The sequence below is a fragment of the Strigops habroptila genome, chromosome 5 (genome assembly GCF_004027225.2).
Source record: "Strigops habroptila isolate Jane chromosome 5, bStrHab1.2.pri, whole genome shotgun sequence".
NCBI lineage: Eukaryota > Metazoa > Chordata > Aves > Psittaciformes > Psittacidae > Strigops > Strigops habroptila.
In genome coordinates, this window is record NC_044281.2 from 6,207,824 (window position 1) to 6,228,154 (window position 20,331).

A 20,331-nucleotide genomic window follows, 5' to 3' on the forward strand; every position below is an offset into this window, starting at 1 on the left:
AAGTGCAGAGTGTATTTCTCATAAGCCCTTCCTGGGCAAACCAGCTTCATGTATGTGATGAGGATTGGCAAATAGGAGATAGGAGGCTTCAGTGATGCAGCAGCTTGATTGTATATACTTCTTTTAAGGTCTGGAATAGTAACGCTGGAAAGCCACCTAGTTCTTAAATGCTGGGGTGAACTGGTAGATGAGTAGTGTAGACTCTGTAAAGATATACCATATATACTTGTTGAGTATTAATTATATACTGTATATTCTTCATAGAATGGTTTGGGTTGGAAGGGATTCATCCAATTCCACCCCACTGCCAGGGGCAGGGACACCTTTCACTAGAGCAGGTTGCTCCAAGCCCCTGTGTCCAACCTGGCCTTGAACACTGCCAGGGATGGGGCAGCCACAGCTTCTTTGGGCACCCTGTGCCAGCGCCTCAGCACCCTCACAGGGAAAAGCTTCTGCCTGAGAGCTCATCTCAATCTCCCCTCTGGCAGGTTAAAGCCATTCCCCTTGGCCTGTCCCTACGGGCCCTTGTCCAGAGTCCCTCCCTCTCAACTTCTTGTTGAGTTGTTATGTATTGATTGCTCAAAAAGGAGATGTGGGGAAATCCTCCTTTAGTAAGTTAGGATTGCAACATTTTATCACTTAAAAGCCACTGAAAGGCCTAAAAATGATGAATTTCCTAAATGGATCTCTGCAGGGGGCTGCTTCAGGTGGAATTCAGCTTTTCATGTTCTTTTCTTTCATCATCATTCCTTGTTTTCATCAACACTTGCAGAACTTTGCATATGCCTGTACCTCCCTCCACTGACCGTATGCCATACCACTTCTGCATAAGTAGATGACCATAACTGTGTTACCCTACAGCAGACAGGACTCAACGTTAATTCCTTTATTGTTGTGTAGTTTCCTCTTGCTGCTTCTTCATAAACTCTTGAAACCTCTGTTTGTAAATAGGGCTTTTTCCATGAGTTACTAATACCATTTTGGATCATGATTCTACTTGTTTGTCTCTAACAATGTTGCTAAACTGGCTGTAGCTATAAAGTTGCATCATTTCTCTTATCTTTCTTTTCCTGGTTATCCCAGTAAAAAAACATAGCCTGTGCCCTCATGCACCTGGAAATAACCTTCACCTCTGTGTTTATTCTCACCTCAAGGTGCATTCTCACCTTCTGCTGTTTTCTTGAGGCATCATTAAAGCAGTAGGCACTGGCCTTGCTAACATGGAGTTTATCAAAGAAAACCAGTTGTCCCACAGGTTGAGAAAATGACTGCCAGTGAGCAGCAGTGCTGTCTTTAAAGCTAGTGCTAGATTTGTCACTTATCTTTGCACGCTTATGGATGACAAGGTGATGCAGGAGTTTCATGGCTCTGAATATATAATAAGTCATTAGCAGACAAGTGAATGTAAATGCTCGCTCTAAAGCTCATTATGGCTGATGTTCACCAGAACTTTGTGCTCTATTATTCTTTGCCTTTTCATGCTTCATGCCTGCCCTTCCTAATTCCACTTGCTCTGTTTCAGCTTCCTTGATTTCTTTTTTCATTTGACTTTGGTGTCCCGTGTGTGGTTGGAGCGTGTGTCCATTTATTTCACTTCTACTGGTAGATTCATATGCTGCCGTCCTCTGGCCTGAATACTTGTCCTTGTACTCTAGTAGCCCTAAGGATATTTTACTGACCCTTCCTGCGAGCTTCTCAGATCATTTTCTCATCTCCCATGTCAAACGTGAGTGTTGAATAGGTTGAACTGATTTTAATCCTGTATTATAACTCAGTGTATTTATGCTGCAGACAAAAGAAAATGTACACATCCACTTTTAATGTTATCTGTGCATGTAAGAAACTGCTTGAAGGAAGAGGGTAAATTGTGACATTTTCTGTATTGTCAGCCTTTAACAGTCCATTCATCTTTTAAGTTATTTTGTGGCACACTTTGATTTTTACCTTATGTAGCTCTTAGCACCTCAGGTTTAAATCTAAATAATGCTTGTTAGCCACTTTGTGTTCAAGAAGGGTATAGACTCGATACCGCCCTCACACATACACAGAGGAACTGAATATTTACCCAAACCGGTACTTTATCTGTGTACCATTTGGAGAATAAAAGCAGTGGATCTGCAAGCTGTTTTCTGAGGCATCGTGCAACTGCAAGGGAATTGAATATACCTAGCTTCAAACCTCAACAATCCAGACCTGCTTTTGCTTGTTACGTTGAAGAAATGCTCATCAACAGAGACTGTTCAGGCCTAGCTATCAGTATCCTTAAATGTAACCTTCTCTTCCTATTGCATGTCTTTTTCAGAACAAGAAGAAAACTTTGAGTTTATCATTGTTTCTCTCACCGGCCAGACTTGGCACTTTGAAGCTACCACATATGAAGAAAGAGATGCATGGGTACAAGCCATAGAGAGTCAGATCTTGGCCAGTTTACAGTCATGTGAGAGCAGCAAGAACAAGGTATGGTGCATAGAGGAATCCTGAAAATAAATTATGAGTGGCAAATCATTAAGATGAAAGCAAAATCGAGAACTCTTGAGTTTTACATCTGTAGTCCTAGTGACAAGGTGTCAGGGCAGCATTAGAGCTGCAGGTATATCTCAGGTATTTCCACACAGCTGGTGCTGTAGCCTGGTTTACAGTTTATTTTTTACAGCAATTCAATTAGTGGATTCTCTTTTTTTGCCTTTGATATTGCTCTTAAGATTTGGAATGAAACTTGGGGTTAGGTTGTGGACTCTCCCTATGGAGAAGTTGTATGGTGTAGTCACTGCTGCAGATGTAAGGTGTTGAGTGGTAGCCACAGAAGAGAAATGGGCAATAACTGTTCAGACCTCTAGATCCTTTAACATCATCCACCTAGCTGTTGTCTTTAATGACTTTATATTGCAAGGAGCAGACTGATACGTTGAAATGAATGCCCGCTTTCATTTCCCTGATCAGCCAGAGGAGATCAGACACCAGTGATTATCATCAGCATAATATAATTTACTTCCCATTTTATTAAAAGTAAAAAGAATTTGTTTCCAATATATGTTTCTGAGATAGAGAAAAATCACTGCTTGCATGTTTTCTTGCCTTTCTTGGGTTTACCCATTCTAATATGTATGTTAAGGGAGCACAAAGGAGGAAATTTGTACACTAACACCTATATAAAAATACTTATACAAAAGAGGATAAAGAGTGGCTGGTAAGTGGCTCCAAGAGGTTTCTTTCCTGGAAAGTATTACTGAGCTGTCAAAACATGTCAAAAAAACTAGTTGAAATGGCAAAGTACAGTTAGGTGGACATGTTTAGTAGGCGTCCCATTGGTAGATGAGGAGGACACATCCTCACGTTGCCATTCTTAAGACCTGGTCCTCATCCTGCTTAAATCAATTCCTTGCAAAGAGTCCATCACTTGCTACAACGAACAGTTTACTTCTCTGAGAGCTCACAAGGCAGTTGAGTTGGATAGAGCTGAACTATTTGTACCTCATGACAGTCTCTCCAGGTCCAAGTAGAGGTCATTGGCGGGTCATCATGGAGAGAATTTCAATGGGAGCAATCTGATTAAATCTGACCTTTTGATGATAAAAAGGTTTCAGCTGCTTTTGCAAACCATCCCTTAGTCTTCATTAGCAAAAGCACACACATCAATAAAAGAAATTGATTTTATACAATAATATTCTTATCTAATTTATCTCAAGAAGCAAACCTATGCTGTGACTACTGTTCTTATGAATAGGAGGGTTCATTTTCAAGCTCAGTTTTCCTCAGTGCACTCTCACCACTTCTTAGAATAGACCCCAGAACAGTGGGAGCTCCTTCACAGGGTGGAGACCCCTGGGAGGAATACCATGCTGTCAAGAAACATGGGAGGAAAGAGGAGTCCCTGCTTGACAGGTGTGGACTTGCAGGACTTGGAAATGCCAAAGGATCACCATTTTTTGGGAGGCAAACCAAGACTTGAGGTTCCTTGATCATGTTCATTCAACCTTGGTCTAAGCTTTGAGTTGTGCCATTCACTCGGGTGACAGTTGTGTCATCTGATGTTACTGGGTTCTTATTTATTGTTTATACATTTCTTTCCATCTATTCAGTCCCGCCTGACGAGTCAGAATGAGGCCATGGCCCTTCAGTCCATAAGGAACATCAGAGGCAATTCCCACTGCGTGGACTGTGAAGCACAGAGTAAGTATGGCCACGTCACTTCAGAAAATAGACCTCTCCGTGGCCAAGACTACTCCTTGGCCAAGACTTAGGTGAACACCCACCACGGGCTTTGTCTGTTTTGGTATTACAGTCCATATGCTGTTTGCACATTTTCTGCTTCATTATGGAGTTTGCTTAATCAGGTTTATTTTATGTTAATATGTGTTGCGTCAGGTGCATCCTCATTTTTTCCCCTTTCACATCCCACTTCTAAATGTCATCATTTCTTTACTTTCCGTTAAAGAAAAGGAAAAAGAAGTTGTAACTTCCATTTTCCTCCTGTTTTGCATGGAGAGGGCACATGTGCCATGGTGCTATTTTCAAAGAGCTTGATTGGTATTCTTCTGGTTTGGTTTTTTAGGGTTCCTTGTCAAAAGAAACCAAAGTCATTGCTCATTATATCTGGATACTTGAAAACTTGATTTGGGATCTTTCTTTTTTTCCTCCCCTTTGTGTTTCTTTCCCTTTCTTTATTTTTTAAAACACATACGTAGTGCTCAGAAAGTATTCTCAAGAATACTTTGAGCTGTGGTTCACCTCACTAACCCTGTCTGAGGTCATTATTCTGGTGCTCTTCAGTTCCAGGGGCTTGCAACAAAGCCACAAAAAGGAAGTACTCTTGCTGTAAAGCAATTAATTGTAGAAGCAGAAGGTTTGGGAACTTGTGCATTTTTATTTCTTTGATATTTGAAAGTCAGAACTTTTCTGGTGATTTTTACATGCGCTTCACATGGAAAAATATCCTTGTTTTTTTCTTTCGGTATAATTTTTTTTTTTTTAATATCTTCTTGTTTAGGATTGTGACTACTAGTCTAAGACATCCTCACATCCCAGTTAACTCTAAAATGAACATTCATAGAGACGTGCAAATGCTTGTGCACAATTAATTTGCTATCTGCTGATTTAACTCATTCAATCATCCACCAAACAACCCTATTATCCCCTGCCTTATCCTTAGAAGGCTCGAAGGGAAGGTGCTTAGCACATTAACAGCTTCACATCCAGACTGGTTTTAGTTGCTGCTTTTGGACACTGTCAGATATCCGTGTGCTGTCCGTAGGAGATGGATCAAGAAGAAAGGCAGCTGTCCCCAGCGGTTCAGCACACAGGGATGTGAGGCCTGGCTGGACCAGGCTTTGAGCACCAGGACTGGGATGCTGGCAGAACAGCTTGTCCTGCTGGAGGGAGATCCCAAGCAGGAATTTCATAGACTGAGAGAAATTATAGCAATGTTGATAAATCAAGTTCTTTATGTTCCAGTGGCTAGTAATCCAGCATGCAATAAATAAAGGAAAATACTGGTTTGACTGGTGTTTTAACATATACAGCCCATCATGACACTTATTCATTAGAGTTCTTTCATATTGACCTGGTAGTCGTTCAGATTTACACCAAAGCTTTGATGCAGTTCACGTAAAAGGCATATAAGATGCTGTGCTGTATATGAGAAGGACAGGGTCTTCAGGTGACCTAGATGTATATTTAGCTCATTTGAAGTACTCACTGCTGTCTGTGTGCAGACCACAATGGGAGCATTACTGATTTCTTCTCAGTCTCTCTGGAGAGCTAGGGTGGCATTTCCCTAGACCGTGCTAACTGGTCACCCAGGCAGAGGGGGAGCGTGTGTTGTCCTGTGTTCCCAGACTACTTCCCCCCCACCATACACATCCTTCTAATGTATCCATGATCCAGCTCATAGAATCACACACAGACTGGTTTGGGTTGGAAGAGACCTTAAAGCTCATCCAGTTCCAACTCCCTGCCACAGGCAGGGGCACCTTCCACTAGAGCAGGTTGCTCGAAGCCCCATCCACACTAACCCCAAAGGTGTGTGTTTCTCTCCCCAGTCATGCATGCATTTGTGCAGCCAAGCTTGATGCTTAGTCAGGAAAATGATTGTGCAAGAAGAAAGCAGCACTTTATTTTCTTTGCTCTTTGTCGTTTTATTTCCATTCCAGCCAAGCTGGTTTTCCTCCAGATTGCTTCATGGGTCAAGTTGGCCACAGGTACATGGTGCCAGCAGGAGGGATGTGCCAAGAACATGTTGCTGGGAGGGGGCAGGCTTGGACTGCCCTTTTTGGCAACACTCAGTGCTCTGTTTTGTAGCGTAGAGAGTAGGGAGAGGGGGGAATTTGGAATCTCAACTGGAACTTCTTAATTGTTTGTATTCCTGGGGATGATTTATACCCTCTGGGACTCTTCTTGCCATTTGGCCTTCCTGATTTTAAGGCTACCATCGTTCCTTTTGAAGAAGTTTGAGACATTTCCAAAGTGATTTATCTTAAAACGTGAGCACGGGCATGAGGTGAATCTCAGCCTCATGGGTTTTTGCCAGGCTTTGCTTTATTTCCTTCTCTCCTTTCTGCCTTGCTTGGGCAAGTCCTTACCCCACAGAGCATTTAGCATCACAAACACCAGCGCTCCTGTGGAAAGCTCACATAGTTTGCATCTTCACAAAGCCAGATGTTTGGGAGCAAAGGAATATGAGATGTTGCTGTCCCTCAGCTCTATTGAAGAGCCATCAATCTTCCACTTCAGAAGTCTCATTCTTTCTCTTTCTTGAGCTCTTTGCCTTTTTAGCACTTCATGGCAGCACTTTTCACCAGGGAATTTCTGCCTTGTTGGATGTTAATCAGCAGCAGTAGCACCAGCAGCATCTGTGTGCCTTTGGCAGTCTCAGACTAAACTTTTTCCAAGTCCTTTTTTAACGTTCCCATCCCAGAGCAAGAGATAAGGTGAAATGCTTCTTAGGTGCTGGAGTTTTTGTCCAAGAAGATCTTATTTCATGTTTCAGAAGGAAACTCATGTCGCTTTTTCCCAGAGTGTTGGAGTCCCAGTGCTGGCTTCTGTTTGGAGGAGGCACTGAAGATGATCAGATTGCTTAGGTAAACCCAGCTAAATTTCTGCCCTCCTAAAAGGTTTTAGTTCTTCTAGTCTTACTGCTTAAAGAGCAGAGCAGAGGATAAATATGAGTCACTTTCAAGATATCTGGAGAGCATGGAATATCAGGTCTTTTCTGTGGCAGAAGAAAACAGGGAGGGCTTAAAGATGCAGAGTCTTATCATGAGTTTTCCCGTCCAATAGTCTAATAATTTACTATGGTGCATTTTGTATCTGAGAGCCAAACGCTGAAGTTTTAATTTGGGTGGCCCTGGCAGACCTACTGTACCAATCACAAGATTCAATTTTATATGCAGAATAGGAAAAAGCCTGTCAAAGCATAGGAAAGATGCAAACTCTTCTCTCTCTTCTGCTGTGACTCTGCAAGATGCCTTCACCCCTGCTTCTTCTTTCCCTGGCCTTTCTCCTCCTCCCTTTAAAGATTCCCTCTGCTCAGCCCAGAGCTATCTAACACATGCTGAACTCATGAGGATTTAGCATGGCAAAGCCTTTCATCAGCCACCACAGGTCCAAAAGGATGAAGGAGATGGTGGGGAGGGGTTATTCTCCTAAAAGAACTGCTCCAAGAGCTTTCACCTTCAAACGATCAATCAGATTGAGGTGCAAGTCAAAGTGGGGAGGAGGTTTTTAGAAAAGGAGAGAGCTAAACATCTTTTAAGAATATGGACAGCTGAAAATTGTCACCTGGATATATTCAGTCATGTTACAAAGAGCTCATATTTTGTTTGACAAATTGTAAGTAAAATGAAGAGAGGAAACTAGCTTCCTAACACTCCCAGCTGCTTCGAATGGGCTTTTTCCTCTCTTTTACCATCAAACCTGGATATGTGCATACTGGAGAAAAGCCTACCACCTGCTTATAAGTATTCTGAGCATCCTCCAATTCAGAATTACTCATAGCATCAGCAGGTAAAGGGAGCTGATTTTTGTATCACCTTCTTGAAAAAACACCCAGAAACCCTTAGTGTGAATAGTTATGGCTTGTAACCACATGTGCTTCTTTTCAGTGTAAATTGGTGCTAACAATTTTAAAGCATGAGATTTTAAAAGTGCTCAACTACATATGGCAAGAGGAAGATGCCTTAATTATCGCTGGGTAGTGACTTCTGTTATCTGGCACACATCCTTTTGAGAACAGTTTTTCATGTGCACACAGTGGAATTAATGTCCTAAGTGGCAGCATGTCAGTTTTTCCCAGAGTCCGTTGAACTCTGTCACTTGTCCAAGCTCCTCATTAGAGCCTCTGCATTAGCCAGTTGTAACCAAGACCAGCAAGTCTGGTTTCTCACTGGATGTCTAGAATGAGTTCAACATTTGCCTTTCCTGGTTTGCCACCTTCCAACTAAGCTGTGAGGTGTCAGAGTGTTGAAATTTAAAATACTTTTTAAACAAACTTCCATTTAACTTCTTGGTTAATGCTTTGATGTCACCTCTTCAATTGCACCAGCACTTTCTATTGGAAGTAGGTGAATATTTAACAAATGTGTTTAGTAAAAGATGCAGTAGATGTCCTTCAAGAGCGCAGAGTATTTGAGAGGGAGGTAGGGTCCTTAACATCAGTTCAGTTAGAATAATTGGAAAACTAGAAATCAGTGGGTTTTTCTCTTTCTTCATTCTGAGTTTGTGCCTCGTTGAGCTCGTTGCTTTCTATTTTAGTGAGGATCAGCCTGGCCTTTGCAGGGCAGGGGCAGAGATTTCATTCCCAGTCACAGCTGGCAAATTTACAAAAAGTATCTGCTCTGTTACTTAAGCTTTTCCCAACAAATCAGTGTTTCAGGTTTCTTAGTGTGTTTCAAATATACTTCTGGTTCCCCCACTGCAACACACCAAAACTGGTAGTGGTGACCTGAAGAAATACACAGGAAAGCAGCTTGTCATGGTTGTCTTATCAAGGACTTGGAAATCGTGGCTGGAGCTTTGGCTCACCTTGGATTTTGGAGGTTTGAAATGCTGTGTATTCCTAGGGTAAGACTTAGTATGGACAGGAACTTCTGAAACACTTTCTGCTCAAGTGAAATGAGATGGAGGATTTTTCTTACTTAGATTTGAATAGAAGTTGTCTGCCCTCTCAATTAATCCCCATTTTCCTGCTTGCCATTTGTGATAGCCTAAGACAGTTCTTCGGGAGGCCCAGGGTAAGGTGAGAAGAAAAGATGTGACAGCAAGGGAGGGGAGAAAAAAAGCCACCAAAAATTCCTGCCTTATGCCTTTCATTGCACTTGTTAAAATGCCTGTTTGCTGGGGAGAGGGAGATTCATACCAAGCTACATTTAAATAACACAGGACAGTGACAAGAAAGTGAACCATCTTGGGAAATGACTTGGAATTTCCTAATTTGGTCAGGTTTGTCACAGCCTTCTCATTTGTGGGGTTATTTTGTATGTGTGTGCGTGTCTGCAATCCTGGATCGTACACTAAAACCGGTACTGTTAAGAGTATCACATTTTCATCTTAGTACTTATCTCCCTCATCTTGGAGATGAAAACATACCCATGGTGTGTTAGATGTAAAAGCCATGTGTGAGTGATGATATAGCTGATTATTAAGGGAGTCGATATGGTTAGCAACAGAGACATTCTGTCTAGTCACTCTGGGTTTTTTCCTCCTCTTTCCCTTGTAATTGGTTATGAGTGGCTCTGGATTCCCAAGGAGGGGCTTTCTGCGCTAGTTCATCATCAGCTACCTGCCACCACATTGATATTTTCTTCTTTTCTCTCTAACTCATATTTTAATTTTGGCTGAAGGTAGAATGAGGCATCTTTTGAGGACACCACCCCATCCTACCCCCAATGGATTTTCTTATTCCTTGAGGGTTTTCTCAGAAGGGTTGATATCTCCACGGGGCAAAGTTGACCAGATTGGAAGACCTCCCAGCTCTGCTTTTGGACAGGACACTTGCATTTTTTATTATTTTTCATAGAATCATGGAGGTTAGAATGAATCATAGAATGGTTTGTGTTGGAAGGGACCTTAAAGCTCATCCAGTTCCAACCCTCTGCCACGGGCAGGGACACCTTCCACTAGAGCAGGTTGCTCCAAGCCCCTGTGTCCAACCTGGCCTTGAGCACTGCCAGGGATGGGGCAGCCACAGCTTCTCTGGGAAAAGTCTGTGCCAGCGCCTCAGCACCCTCACAGAGCAGAACTTCTTCCTTAGATCTAACCTAAATGTCCTGTGTAAGTTTAAACCCATTCCCCGTTGTCCTATCGCTACAGTCCCTCTCCAGCATCCTTGTAGCCCCCTTCAGACACTGGAAGCTGCTCTGAGGTCTCCACGCAGCTTCTCTTCTCCAGGCTGAACAGCCCCAATGTTCTCAGCCTGTCTCCATACGGGAGGTGCTCCAGCCCCTGATCATCCTCGTGGCCTCCTCTGGACTTGCTCCAACAGCTCCATGTCCTTCTTATGCTGAGGACACCAGCACTGCACACAGTGCTGCAAGCGGGGTCTCACGAGAGCAGAGCAGAGAGGCAGGATCACCTCCTTCAACCTGCTGGTCATGCTGCTTTTGATGGAGCCCGGGATACACTCAGAGCCAAACTCTTTATCCACAAACATTAAGCTTTGTTAGGTATTTTGTTGTCTAATTGCTTGTGTTCCTTCTTCCTGTAGACCCTGACTGGGCCAGCCTGAATCTGGGAGCGCTTATATGTATCGAATGCTCAGGTATACACCGAAACCTTGGCACACACCTCTCCCGGGTCCGCTCTCTTGACCTGGATGACTGGCCTATAGAGCTCATCAAGGTGATGTCTTCTATCGGGAACGAGCTGGCAAACAGCGTCTGGGAGGAGAGCAGCCAGGGCCATATGAAACCTTCTCCAGACTCCACAAGGTAGGCTTGCTTCCTCCATCTCACCGTGGCACGCAGCGGGCGGGTAGTATGTGATCCTCCACATGGCCAAGGCTGCAAGCTGTGAGCACATAAATCCTCCTTTGGGATTTTCAGTCAGAGGTGGTAGGGCGTTGCAGCGTTTTACAGCATGGCCTTTTCAAATTCTCCCTTGGAGTATGCCTTGTAAAAATCATGACGTGTATATATATCTTCACTGCATGCCGAGGAAGAACATGTGTCAAAGATGTCAAAGGATGAGTGACCCCGTTACTTTTGCACTCTTGTGAAGGTTTCCTCAGCAGTTCTACAGTGTTTTTGCTCAATTGGCTGACCGACAAAACAGTGGGAGACTGGAACCTCCTGCCTGGCTGTTTCTCAATCTGACTGATACCATAATGCATCCCTTTGTTTCGGTCAGCCACAAAGTTCCTGGCTCTGTCAGTTTGTCATTAGTTATTGTGCCTTAAGTAGTTCATGCTCGCAAATTCACTCAGGAATTTGTACCTGCCATCAGGTTCTCAGCACAGATGGTGAAGGTTCTGCTCACTGTGGTCTTGCTTACTTCTATTATGATATATGTGACAATGTATGTTGGGGGGGGGGGTGTTTCCAATGGGAACGATGATTTACCTACCATACATAGCTCAATGCAGTGAAAATTTTTCTGCAATACGTTGTCATACCAAAAACTAAAGGGCTTTATGTTTAATTTATCTAATCAGTGTCAAAGAAAGGTGTTTTGAAAATACTTCCCTGATGTGAGTAGATTTGAGGTATAAGTGCTGCTAGTTATAACTAAAACATATTGTCTGGGGGGGGAAGCAGAATGACTTCTGGCAGACTGCATTTCAGCGGGGGCTTGGGGAGGAGAAGGACCTTCTTGCAGGGCTGGGCCAACCTCTGAAGTTGTCTTCAGAAGTGCTCTGTAATTGTCTTAGGGGCAGCTCCAGCGGAGTACCCAACATCCAGGCACTGGTAGGTCCCCAGGTGGCAAACAGCATGGTTGAGGTTTAGCCCTGTGTTTGCCTCCTGCATATGAGAGTAATCAGAGGGAATGATGTTGGGATTTTGTTGATGTATATCTCTGGATCCTCCTTTTTCCGGTACCAGATCAAGTGAAATTATAACCTGGGAGCATATACCTGGGCCACTTCCTATGTTGTACGAGTACGTTTGTGCTGTTGTCTGTAATAAAGTCAAATGTTTCTTATTGTATTATTTCGTTAGCACTGAAAAATGAATTTGTGGTGCCACCTTTGGTTCATCTTCGAGAATGAAGCCAGTACATTAATCAGGCTACTTAGATGAATGACTATGTGTAAAAATGTTCAGGGGGACCTCCACAGAGGTTTGGTTCATATATAACCTGCATGTCTGCTGTATAAGCGTATATTATTAGCAAATATAATGATTTCATCAGGTAGATTGAAATTAGTGCTGCCTTTCAGTCATTAGTATCCCTTTAATCCAGAGACCTTATGTTGTTGCACCTAATAAATACATGTTGCTCCTTACTACTGAAGTGAGCTGGAAAGATACCACAGTTCTAAACACTTAAAAGGAAAAAAGGCTTACATTTAATTGGATTTTTATGTTTTTAAAACAACAACATTATTTTAGTACTCACATAGTAATGATATTATAATGAAAAATCTAAAATACATGTGACTGAAAAGAGAACCATCCATTTGAATTCAGTAATCCAGAGGCTTGTGTTTGGAATTGGAAACTTAAAGAAAATCAACTTTGTTCTCTTTGTATTTCATGCTCAGGGCTTATTTTAATTCTTCATTGTTTCTGCCCATCTTCGTGTTGCTATTCAGCTGCTTGTGTTTCAGTGACATAATTGCATTTTCCTTCCTGCGCTGTAACATTTTTGGACAGAAAGATTCATTTTATAACTACATCTTTCCAGATCCGCATCCAAGCGCACGCTTATGTGATAGGGGAGCTGCTAGGAAAAGTACAATTAAAATTATGTGGAAGTTTTCCCACAAAGCAATTGTCATCTTGTTTTGCTACTCCCAGTTTTTTCTGCCCTTTGCAGCAGGGACTGAAGCGATATCTTTCACATAAATACGTGAAAGCTTTTTCAAAGTGTGTGCCTCTGCTGTGGTCTCTACCAGCTTCATAATCCTTCTGCCCAAGATGTGGCAAGAAAGTAAGTTCAAGTTCTTTAGGTACAAGTTCTGCATTCCATTTCTCACTACTGTTTGCAGTTTGGCTTGAGGAGTCCTATCGGAAGCAGCTACAATGGATCCGAAGTAGGGTTAAACAAAACCCCCTTTTTCTGTTGATACTGAAGGGGGAAGAGGCAACTGAAGGGGAGGGACTGGGGGAAAAGCCAAGCAAGTAAGCAAGTAGAGTGGGGCTGCAGAAGGGAACGGGGATATGAACAAGTTCAGGAGGAACACATAGGAGTACTTCCCTCTCCCATCTGGTGGGGCTTTGGTGAGAACTCCTTAAAGCAGGAGCACATTGAGTGTGTTAGCCTCCTCACACAGTGCCTTTTAGACTCTGGCTGATCCCAGAGCTCATCAGCATGGACAGGAGCAGCTCCCCAACACCACCTCTCAGCTTTCTTCCCCTTCAGGAGTTTGGCTGAACATCTATTTCTTCTCTGATCTCCAAATATCCTTGGACTCCCTCCATCCCTCCTCCACCAGAACTCCACATCTCAGCTCCCCAAGGATATTTGTTGGGGACCCTCTCTTAATACACATTTTTAGAGGGGATACATGTATGTGGAGGACATACATGGGTTTCTCCATTTCATTCTGTGTCTTCCTATTGGAGATGAAGCCATCAGTGGAAACCCACAAGCTTTCTAGGGGAAAAAAAAGAGTTATTGACTCCTCCACAGATACTGAATCTGTTGGGCTTAGAGGCTCAAGGAGCATTCACATGCTGGGCTAAAAGGAACCTGGAAGTCTTGACATGGCTTCAAAAGGAGTCCTTCCGGGTTGGGAGAAGTTGGCAGTGATCACTGTTTCGTTGCAGTGGCATCCCATGCATTTCTGTTGTAGAGGGAAGGATGGAGAGCCCCAGGGAGACGATGTTTTGCAGGAGGGATTGCCAGATGGCTACTCTAGGTCATGGCATAATTAAGGAGTTTTAATCAGGACCATGTCACTAATATTTCTACAAACAGAGCTATGCCAGGCTGTGAGTATAGCTTGTGACTTTCATTTTGTACACTGAAAAATAAGTATTGTCAAACTTAAAGCACATAAAATACATCATACTACTGTCCTTCCCTCATCCACTCACGTTCATTTGAAACTGCTTCTCTGAGAAAGTCATGGGGAAAGATAAACCTGGAAACGTATTTAGATAGAAGGTCAGAAATTGGGATTGAAGGGGGTGAACTTAAAGCCTGGGAGTTTCATAGCAAAAAGCATTACTCCTGTTACTTTCATCAAGGATATATTGCCCAGGTATGTCCTGTAACATTAACACACGCCAAGTCTCATCAAGTCTGAGAGGTACCTTCTAAAATAAGCAGATCTCCAGGTCATTGGGTGCCTCTGGATCAAAAGCAACACCTTGGATGGCCTCTAGCATCAAACTGGGAGGCAGCACAGGTGCAGTAGGATCCTTAAGGAAGCAGCGTAAAGCAGTAGCTTGAGGCAAAGTTCAGTCTGAGGGTGCTGGCGTGATGACGGGAAGGGAAGAGGAATGAATACAAGCTCCCAGCGAGCAGGAGAAGTCGGCGAAGCAGCAGCAAACCCAAGCGTGGGCAAGTACATGGATGTGAGAGGGGACTAGCTGGCCTCTGAGCGGTGGTGTCCATGGGTCCCTGATTAGGTCAGCTTTGGAAAGCTGGTAATTGGTTCCAGCAATTACCAGCAGCCCTGAGAACCGCCGCTCAAACTTCAGGAGCCCTGTGACAAATTGAAGCTGACTGCTGGTGAAGGAGTATCGACTTCCCATTTCTAAACAGGGGGATCATTAGTCAAGAAAAGCATCTTTTAATTACTCGCAGGAAGAAAAAAAAGAAGGGGGGGATGAGGAGAGGAAAAAGATCTTTCCGTATGGATCCTGCAACAACTGCTGGGTTTTTTCCAGAGGTATTCAATATGAAATTTATTGTCTTGGAGAGGAGGGGGGGGCATGGGGAGAGTTTGCCTGCGGTTCCTCCTTTGGTAATGTGGGTTTAATTTGGAGTGAGAAGTCAAATTAGAGTAAATCAATGTTGTGACAATTAACTGGGTCTGGGGATGAGATCAGGATTATCCCTTCTAATTGCTATTGATACTATTTAAGCACACTCTTGAAACATTGATTTGGAGTGGTGTGACACAGGAGTAGCCTGGTGGGGCAGAACTGCTCCGTGGAGGAATGTGGGAGTTGGGTGAAGCCAGCTTGGGGAGTCTGCACTGTATTTTGCCTAGGCCTTTTTGCATTGGTACATAGCTCTCCTTCTAGATATTTAGCTTTTTTTCTGGACACACCTCGCACATTTTACTTTCTCCATGTATGATTCTTGCCCATGTGGCTTTTGGGTTGCAGCCTTGCCTTGCCACTATCAACTTCCTAAGATGTTGTTGGCAGTGAAGCTGCCAACTGAGACAGTTGGCCAAGAGGAGGGAGAACAGTGTCATATCCAGGCAGCATCCCAGCCATGCTTTTTATTCTCCTGCTCAAGTGATGCTGAATATTTGTATCCGCTATGGGCAAACCTTCAAGGCGAAGGAAGGGCTCCACCATTTTTGCATCTTTCTGAGAATATTCATAAATAGGAAGAACCTCCAACTCCATTAAAAATGTATTTTTAAGGGGGGGATGAGTGGTGAGTAGAAGCTCAGGCAGCCCCAAGCAGCAGCTCTTTAAATGGAGCTTGAAGCATCTGCGGCAGTTTTGCTCAGGTAGTCTGTTTGCATAGCAGTCACCCTGTTTATTCTGGTTACCAAAGGTGATAAGAAAATAGAGAGCTGAGAAGCCCGGAGTTAGGAGCCGGCAATGTTGGGAGTTGACTTTCAGTTTACAGTGTAAGATCCAGTTTGATCCCTCGCTCACTAACGAACTGAATTTAATGGTGCCTGCTCGACTATATTTAGCAGACTCCTACAAGCCTAACCTGAAGCCTGGCTTGCTGTTTCAAGGCCAGTGTCAGCTATGCCGAGCGTGCACTGGTTTCTGGGGGATAACTGGGAAGCAACTTGGAGGAAAACAAACCATGTTTCCTTTATTCATGGAAATAACTATTCCTTCATTACAGACAGTACAGATAAAGGGTAAGCTGTGTGGAAGTGAGTAGTTAAGATCCCGGTATTGTATCCTGAATCTTGTAAGGATGGTCTGTTTCATTTCTCTCTCATTTCTTGTTCCTTTTGGCCATCAGATTGCTGTTACAGTCCTGTTGGTCTGCGATTCCTGGCATAAGGCCGCAGCGTTACAAATGGGGCCTGAGGGAACATCAGTACCTCTCTATCCACAATTGTCAGGTCTGGTTTCTTAGCCATTCTTGGCCTGATGAGGTCAGTGTTTTGTGCCTTTTGAATGCTCCTCCACGCCTGACACCTTTCCCATTCCGGGGCTGGGGGAAGGGTGCTTGGAAAAAGAAATCTAAAAAGAAAAAAAGAAGAAAAAAAAAGAAAAAAAAAAAAAAAGATTTTATTGTGAAGGGCTGACCAGAACCCATCTGCAGTTGGGTGGCATCTGCTCCCCACATGTCACTTCCCTCATTAACAAGCAATTGAATTAATTAAATGCTACTCAGAACACGCATAACAAGCTACCGGCAGTGTCCAAATTAGCACTGATAATCAAGGATGATTTCCTTTATTATCCTGCTAAGTGGTGTGCAGGCTCTGATCTCCCTGTCTGCCCTCATCTATTTACATACCCCCAGCTTCTGCCTTTAGAAGCTGAGGTTATCTTACCTAGTTAATTTGCCACGATCACCAAGCATGGCGGATTGATATTCCTGCCTCTGCTGAAGCAAACCCCCTCCTTTCTCCCCCTTTCCTTCCTCCCCAAGCCTGGTCCTTTGTATCTCAAGCTCACTGATAAATTAAAAGCCACCCCTGTGGTCTCTCAAGTGAGTAATAGAGGCAGAAATTTCATTTTGCAACTGGCTGATTTAATGATCCAAAGGGTAATTAATGGCCTGATTATCTTAATGTTAAATATGTCCGGCAGCAATTACTGTGACCTCCCGCTTGTCAAGGTCCAGGCTATGCTCTTCTTTCAATTAAGTTCTCTGGGGCTTAATGGTATGAATAAACTCCTCTGATTCTATCATTCCGGACTCTGAGATTTAAGCGAGCTAGGGGCTCCTTTGGAGTTTTAATCAGCCCGTCTTCTACTTGAGCGATCAGAGTTAACAATTATAACAAGGACAGTTTAACTTTCTTTCTCTCCCCCCCCCTTATATTCTTATTTTATTTTCCTTTTAAGTGCTCGGAGGGCATTTTGTTGGCTGCAGCGGCAGCTTTGCTCGCCCAGTCTCTCCCTATATAAATTATCATGTGAATGCTGCTGCTTTTCCATTTGACAGGCTTAATTAATTGGCAGGAGCGCCCGAAAATGACAGTGCTACTAATTGCAACTCCAAGTCCATTTCTGTCACCGCGGCACGCTTGTCAGCGGGCATGCCCCGCTCCTCACCATGGCCGGACTTTGTTGACGTTTTCCATTTCAGTTTTCACATCTCGTCGGGGAACGTGATGGGATGTGATAGCCCAAGATGTGCCTTTGGGTTTTCCAGGCGTGCAGTTTGTGTGCAAGAATGACATTTACTGCCAATAAAGTTTAGGCAGCTGGGCTTCTGCCGACCCTGCAGCTGCTGGGGGACTTCATGTTTGGCTTCCAATGTTTCAGTGACTCCTAAAAACGGGGGAGAATTGGGGAAGGGATTGGCAAAAAGGGAGGAAAAGAAGAAAAGCACAAACCCTGTGAGTCGTAACTCACTCCTGGTCTTTTTGGTTGCTGAACTACACTGAAGAGCACATCTCCCGGTCTCTATTAGCTCTGATTTGGACAGCAGATATTTCATAAAGATAATGAGGAGAATGTATAATAAATTATTAGTTACAACAGTATTGCATTTTCAAATGCACACATAAATAAAGAGACTGATTCATTGCTGCCAGGAAACTTAGAACCTTTCCCTGTACAGCTGTAGATCTGAGCTGATTCTGACATGGTAGATTGCATCCTTTCAGATTAGAGTAATTGTAATTGTTTTTAGATTAAATTTTAAAAAAAGAAAGAAAACAAAGAAATAAATTGTCACTTAGCAGTAGCTTCCAGGAAATGCATCTAATAAGAATAACTAAGTGAGGCAAATGAAATGTCAGCTTGCGTGGTGCCTGGTCTCATTTCACCATTTGGAGGCCTCAGCAGCTCAAATGCAGTACTCCAAAGATGAAGGTTAGGAGTAGCACAGCGTATTTTATTGTCCTCGTAGCTGCTTGGCAGACCTTGTCATCCAGGACCTGCTCCAGGAAAATACCGGTGCCTGTGTAGTGGCTGGGAGATGCCTGGATGCCTAAAAATCAAACCAAAACAACAAAACCATAGGCCCTGGTTGTCCAAGTTAATGAGCGCTTTAGATGAAATCCTCCCTGGTTCGATTGCGTGTTTCTTATGTGCAAATGTGTCTTTGATAAAAACTCAACACTTTGTAAACAGAGAAGCCTAGTTTGCCATTATGAGTATAATCATTATTCTCCTCATTGCCTGTGAAAGATAAACCTGCAGGTGAAGTATTTCTGTGTCCTTCTGCAGTGTATTAGTTAAAAAGCAGAGATGTAAAAGCCATGATACTGTTCTCTTTCTTTTAATCTAAATAGTGTAAGTACCACTTGAATAAATTCTCTGAATATTTAGACTTATGTGTATATGGAGCTGGGACACTGCTCTCTGCATTCATACCTCACGTGTAACAGATACATGCTCTGTGGGTTCTGTGATATGGTTTGTTATAGAATCCTAGAATGGTTTGGGTTGGAAAGGACCTTAAAGCTCATCCAGTTCCAACCCCCTGCTATGTGCAGGGACACCTTCCACTTGACCAGGTATGGACCCATATGGCCTATGGTCAGCTGAGATTTCCAATTATACTGGGTTTATAATACATTGTTTTCATCTTCCTTACCAACTTCTGCAACCTTCTAGACAGTTGGCCCAAATATCGCTGGTGTAGTCTAGAGATTTTGGAGAGAAGAGCCAAAGAAATCCTCATTGCTTTTGTCTTTTTCTCACTTTCTCTGATGTCTGTCGTGTGTTGGACTACCCATACATCCATTTGTTGTTCGTCCTTTGAAAAATGGTTTTGAAGAGGACAGAGGAGACCAGTGTGTTATGGCCTTGTTTTGATACCTGCTAGCTAAGATACCTTCTAGATAAGACACTGAGATCCTTCCTCAAACCCAGATGAAGATCAGAGTAGTGGGCCAGAGGCAATGGTCAAGCTTTGAATACTGAACTAAAGATTAAAAGAAGGGAAGGGCCTTCAAGGGGCCTTGAAAGAGAAGGCAGGTAGCTTTGTTTTCAACAACAGAGGAAAGAGGCAGTCAGCAGCAGCTCTGTGCCATTTTCTTACAAGTCCAGTGACATTTGGTCATCTTACAAGTCAGAACTGTCTGTGGACACCCTGCCTCTTGAGGTTTCTCAGTAAGATAGGAGATAGAGACTAAAATGTTGTACCTTGGAGGTACAATCAACTCCAGGTGCCTTGATTCTGCTGAGATCTCGACAAGTTTTGGTTCTAGTTTTGTGTGCATTTGGCTATCACACTGAAAAGCATGGACTTAAACTGAAATTCCCTAGAAAGAAGTTGATGGGCTGTTACACTTTGGGAAATCCAGGATTTGGGTTAGATATGGACTGATTATTTCTTGTTTGAATCAGTTCTCTCCCAAGCACCTGGCAGAGCTAGAAAGCATCTCAGATTTGAAGACCAAGGTGTCTTCGCTGTGACTTCACAGCTGCTTGGCCATAAGTTACTTGAAACAGTCAAGACAGAACTTGCCAATAAAGAGCTAACCATAGAAATTATTTGGGCCACTGTTTAACTGTGGCCAACAGAGCCACAACAGAGGAATGGAAGAGCTAATGAGAATAAAGAGATTAATTTCAAATTTAGGAAAAAAAGAGATACTGTATTTATAAATTTATCGAAAATGTGTCTTAAATCAAGCTAATGGCTAAAGGTCAGTTCCACTGAAAATAAGTCAGATGCTAGCCACTGTGGGTTAGTCTTTTCCCAGAAAATTCTTTGATACCTTTATAAGCATTTAGAAAGAAAGTAGAAATGAGACTCGGCGAGGGCTGGAGCGGCTCTGCTCTGGAGACAGGCGGAGAGAGCTGGGCTGGTTCAGCCTGGAGAAGAGAAGGCTCCTGAAAGGGAGACCTTAGAGCAGCTCCAGTGCCTAAAGGGGCTCCAGGAAACCTGGAGAGG

The 20,331-nt window shown here is 43.3% G+C and overlaps 1 protein-coding gene across 10 annotated transcripts in view; it reads left to right on the top strand.

Moving 5' to 3' along the window:
- The window catches only part of AGAP1 (ArfGAP with GTPase domain, ankyrin repeat and PH domain 1), a 344,542-nt gene that overhangs the window by 290,276 nt on the left and 33,935 nt on the right, over positions 1 to 20,331 (top strand). For all 10 annotated transcript variants that reach the window (XM_030486188.2, XM_030486189.2, XM_030486191.2 and 7 more), the window contains 3 exons: positions 2,303 to 2,457; positions 4,080 to 4,170; positions 10,700 to 10,922. In XM_030486188.2, the coding sequence (XP_030342048.1) occupies positions 2,303 to 2,457; positions 4,080 to 4,170; positions 10,700 to 10,922 (469 nt within the window). The remainder of the gene's footprint in view (positions 1 to 2,302; positions 2,458 to 4,079; positions 4,171 to 10,699; positions 10,923 to 20,331) is intronic.